This window comes from Anomaloglossus baeobatrachus, chromosome 1, assembly GCF_048569485.1.
Source record: "Anomaloglossus baeobatrachus isolate aAnoBae1 chromosome 1, aAnoBae1.hap1, whole genome shotgun sequence".
Classification (NCBI taxonomy): Eukaryota; Metazoa; Chordata; class Amphibia; order Anura; family Aromobatidae; genus Anomaloglossus; species Anomaloglossus baeobatrachus.
The window spans coordinates 246,138,963-246,159,997 of NC_134353.1; the positions used below are offsets into that span (position 1 = coordinate 246,138,963).

Genomic DNA, 21,035 nt, shown 5'->3' on the forward strand with positions numbered 1-21,035 from the left:
CAAAATGTAAAAAAAAAGTTGAATGGAGCCATAATACCATAATAAAACATATCTACTGGAAAAATAAAAAAGTTAATGGTCTTGGAATAAAACGCAAAAATGGGAAATTGTCGGGTTGGGATGAGGTTAAGGACTCCAATTTCTCTATTCAATACATTATTGCGACATGCAAACAAACCCTTGGACAGACTGGACTTTACATCACAATCACTTGCGGACAAAATATATTTTTTTCAAGAATGGCTGTCTCGTGCCAATAATCTTGGGATAAGAGGGTTCAGAAAAAAAGTAAGGAATGAATGTGTACATGTTTATCAAAACTCTGACCTCTACTAAAATGTACAGATTTAAAAAAAAAAAAACAACAAAACAAAGAAAAAAAAACTTGGCCCTAAGTTGTACATACCAGGAATGCAGAATAGTAAAAGGGCTATTTTTATCCCTGTCAGTGAATAAACCTTAAAACATTAATCAATCGACTTCTCTGATGTATAAAATCTCAGTTTCAAATGTGGAAAACCCATAGAAACACCTGTAGTGTATATGATAACACTTAGAATTGGAACAGCATAAAACCAGCATATAAAACGCATGACTTTATATTGTGAGCACTTAGGCTATTTTTCTAGTGAAGTCAGGTTATTATAAAGTGGTGTAAAACTTAACATACACTTTTCACAGTGCTTTCCAGTAAAGCCATCTTTACAGTTACATTGCTGCCAGGACCAATTATCAACGCAGGTTGCTCCGTTTTGGCAAGAAGTTGTAGTACAGGCTCCTTCTAATCTTGGACACCTACATACAAAAATAGGAAAAGTGAAACGAGAATTATAAAAATGCAGCAACTGAGCAAAGCTTGTTTTCTTAGTTACACAACATGATTTTAACATTAGTGAAATGTGATCATGGTTTGAATTGGTTTCTATGGAATACTGGTAACTAATCTGACACAGAGAATTTCCATTCTTTTCTCTTATACGTTTCTTGACTGGCTACCATTTTCATTTCAGCTGTATTTCTACAGAGTTTTGCACCAAATGTTTGAATCTACGGTAGCCACCCATGGTGTAATACGTCACCCCATATTGCACTATGTATAGGGAGTTATATGCTGCGCTATCAGAGACTATAGATGTTTCAGTAGTAACAGATTTGTTTTTTCGGTATACATTTGGGGGTAGTGACTACCTCCACTTTTGGCTGAGCACTCCTTCTATAAGTCTAATGCCGGCGTCACACGGTACGATATATCGGGCGATATGTCGTCGGGGTCACGTCGTTAGTGACGCACATCTGACATCGTTAGATATATCGTACCGTGTGACACCTCCAAACGACTGTTAACGAGCAAAAATACTCACCTTATCATTGCTCGTTGACACATCATTCACTTTCAAAATGTCGGTCCTCCTTCTGCGCGCCGGTTGTTCATCATTCCTGTAGCAGCACACATCGCTCCATGTGACACCCCGGGAACGACGAACACAGCTTACCTGCGTCCCGTCGGCAATTATGAAGGAAGAAGGTGGGCGGGATGTTACGTCCCGCTCATCTCTGCCCCTCCGCTTCTATTGGCCGGCGGCTGTGTGACGTCACTGTGATGCCGAACATCCCTCCCCCTTCAGGAAGAGGATGTTCTCCGCCCACAGTGAGGTCATACGGGAGGTAAGTGCGTGTGACGGGGGTTTAACGACTTTGTGCGACACGGGCAATGAATTGCCCGTGACGCACAAACGACGTGGGCGGGTGCAATCGCTAATGTGATCGCACGATAAATCGTCCCGTGTGACGCCGGCATAAAGCTAGTTTTAAAAAATCAGTTTCATTAAATAACCTTTTCCATAAATTGTCCTACTTATGTATGAGATACGGTAAAATGCAGGTGTATTAAAATACCAATTGATTTCCCATTTCCAGAGCAGTTACAGTCCTCTTCTGGGTTCTCTTCTTTGTGACCTCACAGAAGGACTACTGTGTAGGGTGGAGCTACTTCCTTCAATGTAAAGGGCACTTTACACGCTACAATATATCTTACGATGTGTCGGCGGGGTCACATAAGTGACGCACATCCAGCATCGTAAGTTACATTGTAGCATGTAACAGCTACGTGCGATTGCGATTGAACGGTAAAACGTTCATCGCATGCACGTCGTTCATTTCCTAAAAATTGAACGTCAGGTTGTTCATCGTACCCGGGGTAGCACACTTCGCAGTGTGTGACACCCCGGGAACGATGAAGAGATCTTACCTGTGTCCTGCGGCTCCCGCCGGCAATGCGGAAGGAGGGAGGTGGGCGGGATGTTTACGTCCCGCTCAGCTCTGCCCCTCCGCTTCTATTGGACGGCTGCCGCGTGATGTCGATGTGACGCCGAACGTCCCTCCCACTCCAGGAAGTGGATGTTCGCCGCCCACAGCGAGGTGGTATGGACGGGTAAGTACGTGTGATGGGGGTTATTCTTTTGTGCAACACGTTTAACAAATTGAACGTGCCGCACATACGATGGGGGCGGGTACGATCGCATACGATATCGTATGCTGGATCGTATGGTGTAAAGCAGGCTTAAGTCTATGGAACTTCAGATCAAGAGTCCATAGGCTAAAGGGGGCTTTACACGCAGCGATATCGCTAGTGAGCCTACCCACCCCCGTTGTTTGTGCATCCCGGGAAAATCGCTGCCATTGGCGCACAATATCGTTAGGAGCCATGACACGGACTTACCTGCATAGCGACGTCGCTGTGACAGGCAAACCGCCTCCTTTCTAAGGGGGCGGTTTGTGCGGCGTCACAGCGGCGTCACTAAGCGGCCGCCCAATAGAAGCGGAGGGGCGGAGATGAGCGGCCGTAACATCCCGCCCACCTTCTTCCTTCCTCATTGCCGGCGGCCACAGGTAAGCTGTAGTTTGTCGTTCCCGAGGTGTCACACATAGCGATGTGTGCTGACTCGGGAACGACGAACAACCTGTGTTCTCAACAATCAACGATTTTTTGAAAATGAACGACATGTCAACGATGGACGATTTGGTGAGTATTTTCCATCGTTAACGGCTGCTGCTCATTGGTGTCACACGCAATGACGTCGCTAACGATGCCGGATGTGCGTCACGGAATCCGTGACCCCGGCAATATATCGTTAGATACGTCGTTGCGTGTAACGGGGCCTTAACATTGTGAAAGTGACTTCTGATCCATACATAAACCCCTGTGTGATCCATCAAGTCTGTTTTAAGGTTTTGTGACCAAGAAGAAGACCAGAGCATCATTGGAAACCAGGGAAGATGGCGACTTGTAAGCATTTTAATACACTTGCACATCAACTCACTTCTTCTTTATGACATGATATATCCTATCTGCCCTTTAAATCTGAAGGCCATGGCCAAAGAGAGGTAGGTCTGCTAAAAAGGTTTGGATCCCACCAATGAAAGGTATGTCTTATTGTAGTTGGGAAGGCAATAAACTAGACAGTAAAAAGTAGCTTAAGTAGGGTCTTATCTGAGAATAGTGGAGAAGTGGAGAGACAAAAACAGGCTCACCTGGGATAGTTGTGAAAGCCAGAACTACTGAGAAGGTGCAGACGGTTTTTGCAGCATCCCTAGGGGTAGTAGTATTCCTTAAAAATGCAAAAACAGGATATCGCCGCGTAACCATGGAAAAACCCAGACAAGATGATAAGATGGTGATTGTTGATGCATTCAGAGAGCAATTTCTCCTTCAGGAAAAAGTGACAATTTTCCTGAAGAAAGAGAAAGTGCTCTTATAAACGCATCGACAATAAAAATCACCATCTTAACATCTTGTCTGGATTTTTCCACAGTTGCATGGCGATATCCCGTCTTTGCTTCTTTAAGGAATATTGTTGTAGTTGGTGGGCACAAAAGTTGGTAAATTTGTGCTTTGAGTACCTCAATTCTATAAGTATAGTTATAAAGCCAATGGCCTACAAGGAAGAGACAGAGCTATGGAAAAGATCAAAGTGGGCCCTTCATTATGGCAATAGGTTTTGCCACCCAGGACATAAGAGTCTACTGCATTTTTACCACATACCCCTTTTCTATAGGCCTTTGACTTTTACCTAATTCCTTGCAATAATTCAATGTTTTAAGCATTACGTGAAGATATCTGATATTCCTTACATTAATGTTACATAGATTTAGATACACAGTCTAAAATTTGAAAAATAGAATATCTATCCAGTTTGGCCACTAATACGTGTGGCCAGAAGTTCAATTAATTTACTAGACCACATGTAGCTCAGCTGTAGCCTAGGGGCTGCCAATGATTTTCTATAAGCTGTATTATTCACCATTCATGATGACAATTATCATTAAATGTCAAGAGGATTATTATTGGACAGTGGGGTAATTTTGAGACTACATGCTGCTATATGAAGCCAATTTCCTGGTGTAATTTCAATTATTGCAGGGAGAGCAGCCAATATTAACCTGGCCAACTACATATTCTACAGAATTGGATCTCTAAATTGCCTCATAAACCGCCACCGGTTCAACCTTTTAGAATTGGTGTCACGTAAAATAATATGCTATTGAAGCAAATAGGAATAATTCACTTTTGGTTAAAGCAATCAACCAAAAACTGGCCCATTGGAGCATCTAGAGTTAACATGCATTGCTTAAGATAACACAATCAAGAAATTATTGATGATTAATGGGCGGTAATTGTTTCCAGCTCGTCGTCGTTCAAGAAAACTCTATAGAAGAGATCTTCTATCCTCTACTATTTGTAATTAAACACAAAATGCTAGATAATTTGTATGTTTAGACCAATGGATATACAGCAAATCCTCTTTGAAACGACTTCTAAAAATTGTACTGAAATATGGTCTTCTAAGGGATGGTTTTGAGAAAGAAGATGGACACTATCTATATTATGTTGAAACTGAAAATCTGTCACAGAACATGGTCTGGGCTGGGGGTGGTCTTCTCAGGTCACTGTTTATGAATTGCAGTATGGATGATACCTCAAATACTGAATGTAATGTGATCAATATAACCTTATCCTTGTATAATGCAAAGGACTTTAAAATTTATGGGCATGTATTAAGCAATAAGTATATGTATCATTACATTATCTGATTTTGTGGTCTCTAAAACATACCGATCTAGGATTCCTTGTGCTGACAAAGCTTGGCTCGGTTCTAGAGGTCGCCCATTCACTGCAAACTCCATTATACAACCTACAAAGTCATGGCTTTGTACTTGTCCTTTTCTTTGTAGTATTGGATCCAGGGATCTGATACCTCCTACTGTTATTCTGTTTGGCTGAACATCCAGAGTCCTGTTCCAAGAAAGAAGAATCATTGCAAACCAAATAACTTTTTTTAAGGCACTGATGATTATAGCATAAATCACCTTCATGTCTGGACTGAACAGAAGAAAAGTAGACTTTTTAACACAATCCTTAATTTTAGTAATATATACTATGACTGAGCTTGATTTTTCACCCTTTGAGACTATTACATTGTAAAAACATAATATTTAGGCCAAGGTGAACAGATGGAAGATCAATAATCAATAAGTAAAGGTGGGCCAATGGGGAACACACTTTGTAGGGGGGATTCTGAACTTCTTACTTTAAGTAGGAAGACCGGATAATTGGTTTCCCTTCCCGCTAAGTTACACTCTTGAGAAAAAACTAAGTCTTTCGCAACTAATATCTATGCTTAATGTCTTCTGAGGAACACCAACCAGACACTTAATAGGTTCACTGATTTTATTATTTCCTGATATGCAATTTCAGGATGTCAGAAAATGACATGAGCAGACATCCAGGAACTTTGACCTTACTGAGTTTATTATGGTATTGAAATAATGAGTTAAATTGTGAGATACAGAAATAACTGAGGAAGATGACAGTCCAAGCGATTAAGCAATTATATTTTGCAATAAGGACTTTTTATTAAGTAACTATTTCCTAATAAAAAACATTTCTTTAGTTGATATTTAAAGGAAACCTATCACCCCCCCAAAAAATGCTATATACTTGCAGATATAGTGGTATTCTGTAGGTAAATAGCATTTAAATTATATCTGGTTGGCTTACTGGAAGTGAGGCTACAGGGAGAAAATAAAGTTATATTCTCTCCACAGTCGCTTGCTTCCCGTCATTGGGGCAAGGCAGGGGAGCGGTTTCAGTAATGGTTTAATACACAGAGAGCATGTTCTATTCACCTCCCAACACATTGACTGACATTGTGCCCTACACATACAGGCTGAACACAAACACTACAGAGCAGGCTTTCAGTCATTGTACGGTGACTGTAACTACTCCCTGCACCACTCCTATGACTGGATGCAAGCAGCTGTGGCAAGAATAAAACTTTAATTTCTCCTTATAGTCACTATCCTATTAAGCCTTCCATGCAGCATTTAACTTCTGTTTTCCTGCAGATTACCACTAACTTTGCAGGTAACCAGCATTTGTGGAGGTGATATGTTCCCTTTATTCTGTTTAATATACTGGTTTATATTAGGGAATGTATGCCTAGTACTGTTACTTGGGTTCATTATAACCAGGACATGATGCGAAATATATGGAACTAGTATGATCGCTAAACCTTAAAATCCTCCAACATATGCTTTGCATGTTTGGCTTCCTAAGAAAATTGCCCCATAACAGTTTGTATATGAAATAAGGAAATTTGATGGGTTAAACATGTGAGGTGCATATGTTAGCTGTAGAGCAGTCCTGCATAATACAAGGCCGCAGACCTGTCCAGGAGTCAACGTACCCTGCTTCTAATATTCAAATGTGTTTACATCTCTCAGACCCGAATACATTGAAAAACATGAGTGCTAGGACTGGGTCAGAGCAGAGGAGAGCTTGACGTGCAGCTGCATGATGAGGTCAGCACACTGCTGATGGCATCACACTGCCAGTGCCGCAGAAGCATCAGGGACGTCACCCCTGATAAGCGTTCCATGGAGAAGCTGAAGAATGAATGTGTGCCAAGGCACACACAATATGGAGGATATTGTGAAAGGTGCCACAATATAGTGAGGAGCACTGGAATATTATAGAAAAGGGCAGTTTGAGGGGATATTTCGGGGACCGAGAGGGTGTGTCGGATGGTGTCAGTAGCTCAGCGTGGGGTGACAGTATGGAGAGAGCAGTGTGGGGGGATATTATGGAGAGGTGTTTTGTAAGGAGAGGAATATTATGAAGGGACAGTGTGGAGGGTATTATGGAGAGGGACAGTGATAGGGGGCAATATGGAGAGACGCAGTGTGGGGAAGATATTATAGGAATGGCCAATGTGGAGGACAATATTGAGGGCACATTATAGAGAGGGGCTGTGTGGGGGAACGACACTATGGAGAGGGACAGAGTGGAGGGATATAATGGAGAGGCACAGTAAGAGAGGATATTATGAAGAGGGGTAGTTAGAGGGGGATATTATGCAGATGGGGCCATGCGGGAAGTGGGATATTTTGTGCAGGAAGCACTGTAGGGGGAATTTAGGGGTGCAGCATGTGAGATACTTTTATTTATGGCCAGTATGATGATACTTTATTTTTAAGGGAATCATATTGGGAAGTGCTGCTGATGGCGGAGAAGAGGTAAATCTGCAGAGATGAGTTCTGAGCATGAAATCTCATCATGCCATCTGTACTATGTGGAGACAAAAGGGAGGGAAACAACTCCATTCAGAGAAGAGGTCATCTATAAGGTAACTGGGTGTAAATGTTTATTTGTGATTGTTGGTATGTCTCGTCAATACTTATGTTCAGTTGTCTGAAGATGGCTCGTAACAACAACTACCAGCATACCTTTTCAATTGTTAAGGACATACTGTTTCAAATGTGTACAAATGTACGTTCAAATGATACAAATGTATGTGGGGCTAACCTGACATTACAATTCATTGCAGCACTATGTTTGGTTCTGTATGCATGTACTAATGGTGATCAGATGCTGCATTCATGTACTAATGGTGGTTCTAGTGACGGTGGTCTTGATGTGCTGACATTGTCATTGTCATGTGCTGACAGTGGTTCTGGTGCTGCACGCATACTGCCCTGACAATTATTCTGATCTTCTATACATGTAGCAATCCATAACATGATTTATGGCTAAGTTAAAACTTAATCTCAAATCTCTTTTTCAGTATTTTTATGAGAAGGACTTGATGAGTTTCTGCTACAAAAACTCAGTTTAAATTAGTGTTCACACACTAAGCAGAAACTCTCCAAATCCCCATCAAATACTTAAAATGAGCATCTAGTGATGTATTAATGTACTAATGGTGATTTTAATGATATATTCATGTAAATACCTCTTTAAAAAACAATTCAGCCCCTGGGACTGATTCAGTATCGCAATGTGGCCCCTGGACTGTTGTACACCCCTGCTGTAGAGTCTGTCAACCATATTTGAAATCTCTTGTGGTGGACCTTGCACTAAGATGAGCCAAACCTTAAAGGGAATCTATCAGCAGGATTTTGCTACCTCATTTGAGAGCAGTATAATGTACAGACAGAGACCCAGATTCCAGTGGAGTCTCTTACTGAGCTGTTTGCTGTCATTTTGATAAAATCAATATTTTTTCTGCTGCAAATCTAGCAATTACACAGGGTTCATGAATATGCAGGACTACCTGGCAGCAGGCCAAGTAGTCCTACAATAATAATCTACTGCTGATATAAGGCTATATGCGCACGCTGTAGTTATTGTCGCATTTTTGGCACAGTTTTTGGTGTAGTTTTGTTGTCAGAGCTTTTTCACTTTTGATTTCCCAGCAAAGTCTCTGATAAAAACTGATTTGCTGTGCGCACGTTGCAGTTTATTTGTCAGTAGTTTTTTCACAAAAATTTGTAACAAAAAAGAAGCAGCATGTTTATTCTTTTTGTGTTTTTGTTAACTTTTGTCACCTATTAAAATCAATGAGGGGATGAAAAAGAGATGTCAAAATATATGGTTACAAATTGTTCGCATTTTGCATATGTTTATTTCATATAAAGGATTTTTGGTTGTTTGTGTTTATCTACTTTCCCTTACAGATTAGTGATGGGGGGTGTCTCATAGATTCCTGCCATCACTAAGCTTGGGCTTAGTAGCAGCTGTGGGCTGTTATTAACTTCTTATTACCCCGATTGCCATCGCACCAGGGCAATCACCAGGGAAGAGCTGGGCCCAGCGCCAGAATTGACACATCTTATGGATGTGCCACTTCTTGGGCGGCTGTGGCCTGCTATTAATAGCCTGAAAAGGGCCAAATAATGATGGCCCTTCCCATCCTAATAATATCAGCCCCCAGTTGTCTGCTGTACCATGGCTGTTTTTATAAAAATGTCATTTTTAATAAACAAAAAATCAAATAATTAAAAAAAAAAGAGTGGGATCCCCTCTACTTTTCATATCCAGCCAAGGTACAACAGACAGCTGAGGGTTGAAGCCTGCAGCTGCTGCTGTTCCTGTGTTGGTTATGAAAAATGGAGGAGACCCTACATTGTTTTTCTACCCCCAAAAAATAAAAAAAAGCTGGCCAAGTTAGCTACCTCTATCAAGCTATTCTGTTATTTCATTTTATCTATTCTATCTGTTCTTTATTATTATCTATTCTATATGTTCTTTCTTTCTATCTATTCTAGATTTTAAATCTATTCATCTGTCTAGCTATTCTTTCATTTTTTTCTATCTATTCTAGCTATTATCAATTATCCTATCCTATCAAATTTTGTTTCTCCTTTAAAAAATGCATTAACAAAAACATGGCAAAATCCTGGTAAAAATGCGGCAAATACGCACCATCATTACAAGTGTTTTTTTTTTCACTTCCATTCTCTCTGTGACAAGGTACAGTTTTGGTTGCAGTTTTGGTTGCAATTTGTGTGCAAAAAAAACTGCAGCGTGCGAATATAGCCTAACAGTGATTTTATCAAAACTACACTAAGCAGCCCAGTAAATGACACATCACTGGAATCAGGGTCTCTGTCTCTACATTATGCTTCTCTTATATTAAGTGGAAAAAACCTGCTGATAGATTTCCTTTAAATTAAAAATTCACAGGATAGTTTTGTAACACACAGTTTTTATTATTCATATGAAAATTTGTTCTGCTTAAACTGGGAGCAAAGGTAATCAAACCCTACCAAAAAGGTATTTCTGAACATGTACCCCAAATATAGGTAATTGTAGGTAAAATTTAGAGTCCACATGGTTTACACAATAATTTAATAAATTAATTTGAGAAATCCTTGATAAATTCATATTTTAGAATATTTAGAAAAAAAGAAAATGAATCATTGTATATATAACATGGTGGGAAATTGGAAGCGCTATTGTTTTGCAGCTTCTGTAGATTCTCTGTAATAATGCGAAATTATATTGACCTAATAAAAGTGACTGTGAGTATCAGTTAAGGGTCCCATGGTTAATATGTGGATTTATAAGTAAGACATGTACAGATATAGGAAGGATCTGTACACTTCATTGAAATGAATGAGTAATATATTCACAAATTTTATAGAGTGCAATCTAATAGGAAGTTGGGGCCAGAATGTCTTGGATATATATCCTTATTAAAAGTAACTGTGCCTATAGGGAGCATCTTGTGAAATTTAGAAGCATTTTACAGCAAAAACTGACAGTAGGAAGATGACGTTTTCACGTATTAACAACTTAACAGGAAGATCAAATTTGCGAGGCATGGTAAAATGTATGCAAGGGGATCTCCAGAAACACAAAGTCCTCCTCTGGTTAAATAATTAATTGTTCTTCCCTTGTCCTAAATGCCTCGTTGTCATCTGGCATTGTTGTAATATACAGTAAATGTTCTGAGATTTACCAGTCACTGGAAACAGCTGTGGTGCTGACGGTGCAGAACCCCGGCTCCTGGTCCTCTGAGCAGGTATCAACTGTCAGCGAAGCCGCCTACAATAAATACACATTCATGTTAGGGCTTCAATAGGACATTTGGAGGAGATATATCCTACAACAAATACACATTCATGTTAGGGCTTCAACAGGACATTGGGAGGAGATATATCCTACAATAAATACACATTCATGTTAGGGCTTCAATAGGACATTAGAAGGAGATATATCCTACAACAAATACACATTCATGTTAGGGCTTCAACAGGACATTGGGAGGAGATATATCCTACAATAAATACACATTCATGTTAGGGCTCCAATAGGACATTTGGAGGAGATATATCCTACAACAAATACACATTCATGTTAGGGCTTCAACAGGACATTGGGAGGAGATATATCCTACAATAAATACACATTCATGTTAGGGCTTCAATAGGACATTAGAAGGAGATATATCCTACAACAAATACACATTCATGTTAGGGCTTCAACAGGACATTTGGAGGAGATATATCCTACAATAAATACAAATTCATGTTAGGGCTCCAATAGGACATTGAGAGGAGATATATCCTACAACAAATACACATTCATGTTAGGGCTCCAATAGGACATTTGGAGGAGATATATCCTACAATAAATACACATTCATGTTAGGGCTTCAATAGGTCATTGGGAGGAGATATATAGATATTATATAAAAACAAATGCATTTTCCCTGTCAAATTCTGAATGCTAAACAGCTCCACATGGCTTTATATCACATCATAGGCTTTCAGAGATACTGAATGGCTCCATATTGGATCTTGTAGTGCTGGGTGTCAAACTCCCATCAATCTGATATTGATAACATTTTGTAAGTATAGGTCATCAATATCTTAAACCCAGGCAACCTGCTTAAAGGAAATCTGTCACCAGGTTTCTGCTATCCCATGTCAATGCAGCATAATGTAGAGACACAAACCCTGATTCCAGCGATGTGTCACTTACTGAGCTGTTTGCTGTCATTTTGTTAACAGAACTGTTTTCACTGCTGCAGATCTAGCAGATATTTGAACGTGATGCTCTTTAACCTTGCCATCCACCACTGATTGACAGCTTTCTGCCCATATACAGTGTACACAGAAAGCTGCCAATCAGTAATGGGGGAGGGGTTATACAGAGCTCATGAATATACTTAACTACCTGGCAGTACATCAAATAGTCCTCTAATAATAATCTATTGCTAATCAAACCATGATTTTAACAAACGTACACTATGCAGCCCAGTAAGTGACAAATCCCTGGAATCAGGATCTCTGCCCCTACATTCTGCTGCTCTCAGATTAGGTGGCAAAAACCTGGTGACAGATTCCCTTTAAGGTATGAATGCTCCTAAACACAAAATAATGTGAAATACAGTCATGAGAAAAACTACGTACACTCTTTTCGAATTCTATGGTGTTACATATCACGACATATTACAAAAATATCTGGTCTTTAATTAGGTAATTTCAGCAAATTAACAAAAACACATGACAAATTAAATTGTATCATTACGTATTTAACAAAATTACGCCAAAATGCATAAGCAGTCTGAAAAATTAAGTACATTCTTACTGCTTCCATGTGAATGAATAGGATAAGTCATAGCCAGCTGCTGCTCATCAATTATTCATTAGCAAGAGTGACCACCTCTATGAAAGAAGCAAGCTTTGACAGCTTTGTGGTCTGGAGTATTCAGATGTGTGTTAACACAATGTCAAGCAGGTCAGGTATCAGCAACGGTCTTAAGCCAGCTTTACACCTTACAATTAGGTATGCGATCTCGTATGCGATGTGACACGCCCAGGTCGCATATGCGATTGAATGAGATTGCACGTTGGTCGTTCATTTGCTGTCACACGTGCGTTAGTAGTCTATGTTAAATTGATCAATTTTGTGTGCGATCCTTTAGATCATGTGTTCTGTGACGTATGCATTGGACACCCTTTTTTTTTTTTTATTGACTTGCCAAGCGTGTGTAATGTAGAGATGCGTTTTTACTGTCATCTGCCATTCAACTCTGCTACATGGCCGCTGACAGCAGACACAGACAGCCATGTAGCAGAGCTGAATGGCAGATGACAGCAGACACAGACAGAGCCGCACTGTCAGAATGAACTCGGGTGAACCTCACCCGACTTCATTGTCATGCTGCGGCTCTGTCTGTGTCGCGTCCTGATTAGCGGTCACCTGTGAATGGCTCACCGGTGACCGCTAAACTCCTGAGTAACTGAATTGAGCAGCCCTCTCTCATATACTCACCGATCCCCGGCTCTGCACGGCGTTCACACTGCTCCGGCGGCTTTTACTGTTTTGAAAAAGCCGGCCGCCCATTAAACAATCTCGTATTCCCTGCTTTCCCCGCCCACGGGCGCCTATGATTGGTTACAGTGAGACACGCCCCCACGCTGAGTGACAGGTGTCACACTGCACCCAATCACAGCAGCCGGTGGGCGTGTCTATACTGTACAGTGAAATAAATAATTAAATAATTAAAAAAAACGGCGTGCGGTCCCCCCCAATTTTAAAACCAGCCAGATAAAGCCATACGGCTGAAGGCTGGTATTCTCAGGATGGGGAGCTCCACGTTATGGGGAGCCCCCCAGCCTAACAATATCAGCCAACAGCCGCCCAGAATTGCCGCATACATTATATGCGACAGTTCTGGGACTGTACCCGGCTCTTCCCGATTTGCCCTGGTGCGTTGGCAAATCGGGGTAATAAGGAGTTATTGGCAGCCCATAGCTGCCAATAAGTCCTAGATTAATCATGTCAGGCGTCTATGAGACACCCTCCATGATTAATCTGTAAATTACAGTAAATAAACACACACACCCGAAAAATCCTTTATTAGAAATAAAAAACACAAACATATACCCTGGTTCACCACTTTAATCAGCCCCAAAAAGCCCTCCTTGTCCGGCGTACTCCAGGATGGTCCAGCGTCGCGTCCAGCTGTGCTGCATGAAGGTGACAGGAGCTGCAGAATACACCGCCGCTCCTATCACCTCCACACAGCAACTGAAGACAGCCGCGCGATCAGCTGAGCTGTCACTGAGGTTACCCGCTGTCACTGGATCCAGAGGTGGATGCAGCGGTGGCCGCGGGTAAGCTCAGTGACCGCTCAGCTGATCGCGCTACTCACCGCTGCTCCTCTCACCTCCACGCAGGAACTGAGGTGAGTAGCGCGATCAGCTGAGCTGTCACTGAGGTTACCCGCGGCCACCGCTGCATCCACCGCTGGATCCAGTGACAGCGGGTAACCTCAGTGACAGCTCAGCTGATCGCCGGCTGTCTTCATTTGCTGTGTGGAGGTGACCGGAGCGGCTGTGTCTGCTGCAGCTCCGGTCACCTCCATGCAGCAGCACTGGATGCGACGCTGGACCATCCTGGATTACGCCGGACATGGAGGGCTTTTTGGGGCTGATTAAAGTGGTGAACCAGGGTATATGTTTGTGTTTTTTATTTCTAATAAAGGATTTTTCGGGTGTGTGTGTTTATTTACTGTAATTTACAGATTAATCATGGAGGGTGTCTCATAGACGCCTGACATGATTAATCTAGGACTTATTGGCAGCTATGGGCTGCCAATAACTCCTTATTACCCCAATTTGCCAACGCACCAGGGCAAATCGGGAAGAGCCGGGTACAGTCCCAGAACTGCCGCATATAATGTATGCGGCAATTCTGGGCGGCTGTTGGCTGATATTGTTAGGCTGGGGGGCTCCCCATAACGTGGAGCTCCCCATCCTGAGAATACCAGCCTTCAGCCGTATGGCTTTATCTGGCTGGTTTTAAAATTGGGGGGGACCGCACGCCGTTTTTTTTAATTATTTAATTATTTATTTCACTGTACAGTATAGACACGCCCACCGGCTGCTGTGATTGGGTGCAGTGTGACACCTGTCACTCAGCGTGGGGGCGTGTCTCACTGTAACCAATCATAGGCGCCCGTGGGCGGGGAAAGCAGGGAATACGAGATTGTTTAATGGGCGGCCGGCTTTTTCAAAACAGTAAAAGCCGCCGGAGCAGTGTGAACGCCGTGCAGAGCCGGGGATCGGGGATCGGTGAGTATATGAGAGAGGGCTGCTCAATTCAGTTACTCAGGAGTTTAGCGGTCACCGGTGAGCCATTCACAGGTGACCGCTAATCAGGACGCGACACAGACAGAGCCGCAGCATGACAATGAAGTCGGGTGAGTATATGAGAGAGGGGGATAGACTGACATGGACAGAGAGTGAGGGACAGAGATAGTGACCGACTGACAGAGATTAGTGCATGACAGACATTGTGAGGCGCTTCAGAATGCAGCTTTTCAGCTGCGCTCTGAAGCGGACCTTTTTTAAGCTGCGGTGCAGAGCGCACACCTGCGCACATAGCATCAGACACCAAAATCGTATGAGGGATGTCACACGTTACAATTCACTAGGTTCATACAACAAAACGTCCAATGTATGAGGAATAAACGACGTGTATGCGATCACCGTATTTTCCTTCAATCTTGATTGCACGTAGGTGTCACACGCAAATACGTCACGAACGATGCCGGATGTGCGTCACTTACAACTTGACCCCGACGACGGATTGAAAGATCTATTGAAGCGTGTAAACCAGGCTTTAGAGACACAAGTGTTGCTGCCCACCAACCTGGGAAGACTTATAAGGCTATTTCCAAATAATTTGGAACCCATCATTCTACAATGAGAAAGATTATTTACAAGTGGAAAGCAATCAAGACAGCTGCAATCTTCTCAGGAGTGGTGCCTCAGAAAATCCACACACATACAGACACACGGTCTGATCATGCAATGCTCAGAAAAATTGCAAAAAAATAAAGAGATACTGCTTAGACTCTAAAGGCCTCAGACTGCTAAATGCTCCAAACAAATACCAAGAATGTCTTGTTTTAAACTGTTGCTAGGAGCTAGCCTTTTCTATCTAAAATTAATATGGCAGCATAGCTAAAGTTTCCAACGCTATCCTTTGGATGGACAAAAATAATTTGGACATGTTTGGCCATATTACGCCGCACCACATTTGGTGAAACCTAAACATAGGATTTTAGCACAAACACCTCATACTAACTATCAAGCAAGGTGGTGGAAGGATGATGATTTGGGTTTTATTTTGCAGGCACAGGACCTGCACACCTTGCAGTCAATCTTGAACTCTTCTGTATACTAAATTATCCTGGAGAAAAATGTCAGGACATCTGTCCAAAAGCTAAAGCTTGGACAAAGCTGGATCATGTAACAGGACAATGATTCCAAGATTGCTCTCAGTGCCAAAAAACCCCCCAAAATATTAATGTTGTAGTTATTATATCTCTTAATGGCTAACAAAAATAAAATTATCTTACAAAGCAAGCATTCGAGACGTCTTAGGTCACTTCATCAGGCATAGTATAACAAAGTATCTAAAGAAACACAAAAATTGTTTAAAAGAACAGAGAGTCCTCAGTGGTTGATACCTTTTAATGGCTAACTGAAAAGATGGTAATAATTGCAAGCTTTCGAGACTACTCAGGTCTCTTCATCAGGCATGGTTATACCATGCCTGATGAAGAGACCTGAGTAGTCTCGAAAGCTTGCAATTATTACCATCTTTTCAGTTAGCCATTAAAAGGTATCAACCACTGAGGACTCTCTGTTCTTTTAAACAATTTTTTTATCTCTACTGGCTAACACGGTACAAAGATATATTTTACTTGTAAAGAAACACAAACATACACAAAAAGAGCAGAGGAATGCATAATAAATGGACATTTAAATAAACAAACTGAGCTTTGAGAGAGAATCCTAAATTAGTGGTGTGACAGTTTTCTAGTCCCAATATCCATGTAAGATCAGAGACCTGGTGCCCTCATGGTCTCTGGAGCAGATTCCTCAGATTTTGTAGTAAGTCATAAATCCTCCTGACAGATTTAGTTCTGTGTGGAGAGAATCAAAGACTTGTAATAATTTTGTATTCTCAGACCCTTCAATGTTTTGTCATTTGAAGTTGCTTCATATTATTCATGTTGTGTCCAGGACCACAGAAATGTTGGGCCACAGGTAAATATTTTTTTTTTGTCTGTAATTATGTGATAGACCTCATCCTTGCTCTCAGTTCCCCTCCTGTTCTTCCAACAGATAGATCCCCAATAGGACATATTGTGCACAAAATAAAGTACACAACATTGGAAGAGGAACTTGTCAATGTCCCATAAATATTGCTATGTGTTGGGATCTGTATCTTGTCGTTGATCTCTATATGAGTGCAGTTTTGCAGTTCTTCACATTGCAAGGAGAAGTTCCTCTTGGTGTATTTGAGTGCATTGAACTTTGGATCATGATGTTTCTTAAATTACGAGGTTGCATGTAGCATAGCAAGGGAGGGTCTTGGAATATTATTTTTAGCTGGTGATCCTTGTGTAGGATATCGTGCAGTTTTTTAGCAGTTTTTACTCATTATTTAAACTGTGGATTGTAGTTCACTATCAGAGGTACACAATTATTTTTCTCCATATTGAAGTAATCGACTTCTAGTGATCCTTGTAGCTCTATTGAATGGATCATCAATGGAGGTGGGGTCGTAGTCTAGGCTTAAAAATGTCTTTTTAAGATGGGTTAAGAGTTCATCCTTATCCTTTGGGCTGAAAAAGATACGATGATATCTATGGACCTGGCTGTAGATGATGGATTTTTAATGTGTTTCGGGTAGAAGCTGTCCCATCTGAGGTATGTGGGACGGTCAATTGGTTTCTGTTACACCGATGACTGGATTGAACCATTTTGAATTTTTGTAGTGGTATCCAGGTAGTTGATTTTCTTTTTGAGTGGTCCAATGTCAAGTTTATGATGGGATGAAATGTATTGAATTTGTCATGGAATTTTAGACACTCTTGTTCAGACTTAAGGGTACTGTGCACGTTGCGACATCGCTAGCCGATGCTAGCGATGCCGAGCGCGATAGTACCCGCCCAGTCACACATGCGATATCTTGTGATAGCTGCCGTAGCGAACATTATCGCTACGGCAGCTTCACACGGTATTCCAAATTACGATCAACCATTTTTCTTGTTTTGCACAGAACAGGGAGGACATGCGACAGCCGTCCTCACACAGCAACATGGTGACAAACAAAGACCAATAGCTTACTACTCAGCGCGATTGGACCCAGTTGTCAGAGGGTCACCCACATGTGTCTGTGCTGTAGCGGCTGCTGCAGTACTGCTAGGGAAAGCTTGCGAGATCACATTGACATTTCCCTTAACAATTTACTCCCCGCATGACATCCATGCTATACTTGTGCAAGTCCAACCAAAACACCTGTCTATGGCCAGAGAGCTCAGACTTGAATGTGCCCTTCTGATTCCTGAGTATGTCACCCTCAAGAGGTGTAATGTTCTGAATCCAGCCACCCTTTTGCCAGTAGATTCAGAAAAGGGGGAATTGGTGACAATGGTAGCAAGTGAGGATGAATACTTTGACATGACGCACGAGCATGACTGCATAAAGCTGATGAGTCAGGAGACAGCAGGTTTTCCACATGTCTATGATACACCTATTACTAATGCAGATTTTGAGTTTTTTGTAGATGGCTCCAGATACCACCTGGATGGGAGATTCTACACTGGATATGCAGTAGTATCCTCACATGAGGTAATCCGAGCTGAACCACTCCCACCGCACATGTCCGCGCAGGAGGCGGAGCTAACAGCGCTCATTGAGGCGTGTAGAGCGGGATCAGGTAGGAAAATTAATGTTTATTCAGACTCAAAGTATGGATTTGGGATCTGTCATGATTTTGGCCCTATCTGGAGAAGTAGAGCTTTTCTTACGTCAGCTGGTAAGCCTATTAACAATGCAGAATTGGTAAAACGGTTAATGGAGGCACTAATGTTACCAGTCCAGGTTGGCATCATTAAGGTGAAAGCACACACAAAAGGTGACTCACTGGAGGTAGCGGGCAATAGAAGGGCGGATGCAGCTGCGAAAGCAGCGGCAAAGAAACCTAGGGATCAGATGATAGTGGCAGGGAGCCAGCAAGTCCCAGCCACAGTGAGTCTGGATGTCCTGAAATCCCTCCAGCATCAGGCTGCCCAAACAGAGAAGGAACACTGGGAGAAAATGGGAGCTAGGGTGAACTCGAATGGAGTATGGGAAAGTAAGGATAGGTTGTGTTTACCAAGGGCCCTGTTCCCTATGATGGCACAAGCAACACATGGCCCCACTCACGCCTCAAAAAGTCACATGTGTAACCAGGTGAATGCCTTCTGGATCGCTCCTGGCTTCAGTTACGTAGCCTCCAAACACGTACAATCCTGCATTATCAGCGCACAACACAACCCAGGTAAAACAGTAAAAGTCCCTAAGAAAGCAACACCCAGACCGCTCTACCGTGTCAACGACTGCAAATAGACTACATACAACTACCCAAGGTAGGAGTGTATGAATACGTCCTGGTATGTGTAGATTTCTTCTCAGGATGGGTTGAGGCCTATCCAGTAAAATGTGCAAATGCTAAAACAACTGCAGAAAAACTGATGAAGGAACTAGTCTGTCGGTATGGCATCCCAGAAGCCATAGAAAGTGACAGGGGTACACACTTCACTGGAGAAATAATGAGGGACATTATGCAGGCCCTGGGAATAGAGCAGGCATTCCATACCCCTTATCATCCACAGAGCAGTGGAAAAGTAGAGAGATTAAACGGGACACTTAAACTAAAAATTCAAAAGGCCATGGCAGAGACAGGAAAGAATTGGGTAGAGTGCTTATCCCTGGCACTCTTTTCAGTCAGACACACTCCAAATAGAAAGACAGGCTTGTCTCCTTTTGAAGTCCTTTTTGGTAGTGCCCCAAAAACAGGTCTCTACTTTCCACAAGTGTTACAGATGCAACACGGCACTATGACAGCCTACGTCCAGGCCTTACAGGAAAGACTTAATGTGGTGCATAAACATGTCTTTTCATCCATTCCAGATCCCAATGCAAGTGCAGATGTGCATCAACTGAATCCAGGTGATTGGGTGGTCATGCGCAGACACGTGAGAAGGGCCTAGATCCACGCTCTGATGGCCCATTCCAAGTCCAGCTGACCACATCCACTTCAGTGAAACTTGAGGGAAAGCCCACCTGGATCCACGCCAGTCACTGTAAAAAGGTCACTCCACCGGCAGAATGACAGTCTTGCTAATTATCCTGCTAGGTGTAGCAGGGTTGCTGCACCAAACAAAGACACTGAGCGAACGTTTAAATACGGACTGGGATAATAAACTCATTCGCCACCATATTTCTCTTACTGAGGACATGGAAGGAGAAAAGCCAAAAGACTGTTGGATCTGCACACACAGTTTTATTTTCTTCAAAGACTATGCCTTATTTAGCCTTACCTCTGGAACCACAGGAGGTGTTGATATCAGACTGTATGTACAATGAAACCTGGACTGTATCGATATTCTGGTGAAAAGATGTATTTGCCACCTTGACTATAGCTGGAAAGGTCACTAATCCCTGGTTCCAGCTAAATATCACAGAGCCTAGGGGACAGTCGTGGTGGATGGAATACAATCCGGACATTGAGGGTGTAGTTACCAAAGTAAAGACTAAGATCCCTCATTCAGGCCCCATTACCTACGATGGATTATGGTTCAGTCTTCAATATAATGATGTTGCTATCTGTGGAAAGGACAATGATTGTTTCCGTGTGTTTGTGTCTATGTGTGTATCTACATACATAGTCACCAGTTTTTGTCTGTTCTCCTATTATATGTATATATGTATATATATGGATGATTCCAGCAAAGACTCCTGGTGAGGAAATACATTTTCTTTTATGAATCCAGCCAATTGGTTTAAGGGCATAGCAGGTTGGGTTTCTGGCATTATACAAACCTGTATGCAAATATTGTTATTCTGTCTACTGCTTTATATAGCTGTAAAAACATTGATATATGCATTACCTAAACTAATGAATAATGTATGTTCTAAGAGTCCCAGCATTGAACCCTCTGTAGTTTACTACGGACCCCAAATGGCCTCTGCTGACGGGGAGTAGATGTCCACACTGAGGGTGGATGGGTGAAGTGGTAGGAAGACCCCTCATGGGTACTAGGCCCATGAGCCAGCAGCTCCTGTTTGGACGCCTACTGACCCTGTAGTGAAGGTTATACCATTTACAAAAGGGGGAA

The 21,035-nt window shown here is 42.1% G+C and overlaps 1 protein-coding gene across 1 annotated transcript in view; it reads right to left on the minus strand.

Annotated features, from left to right (window-relative positions):
- Positions 1-21,035, minus strand: part of FAT4 (FAT atypical cadherin 4) — a 352,940-nt gene that overhangs the window by 17,634 nt on the left and 314,271 nt on the right. The window contains exons 12-14 of the mRNA XM_075348774.1: positions 10,803-10,888; positions 5,114-5,293; positions 671-795 (exon numbers count right to left, since the gene is read on the minus strand). Coding sequence (XP_075204889.1) covers positions 671-795; positions 5,114-5,293; positions 10,803-10,888 — 391 coding nt within the window. The remainder of the gene's footprint in view (positions 1-670; positions 796-5,113; positions 5,294-10,802; positions 10,889-21,035) is intronic.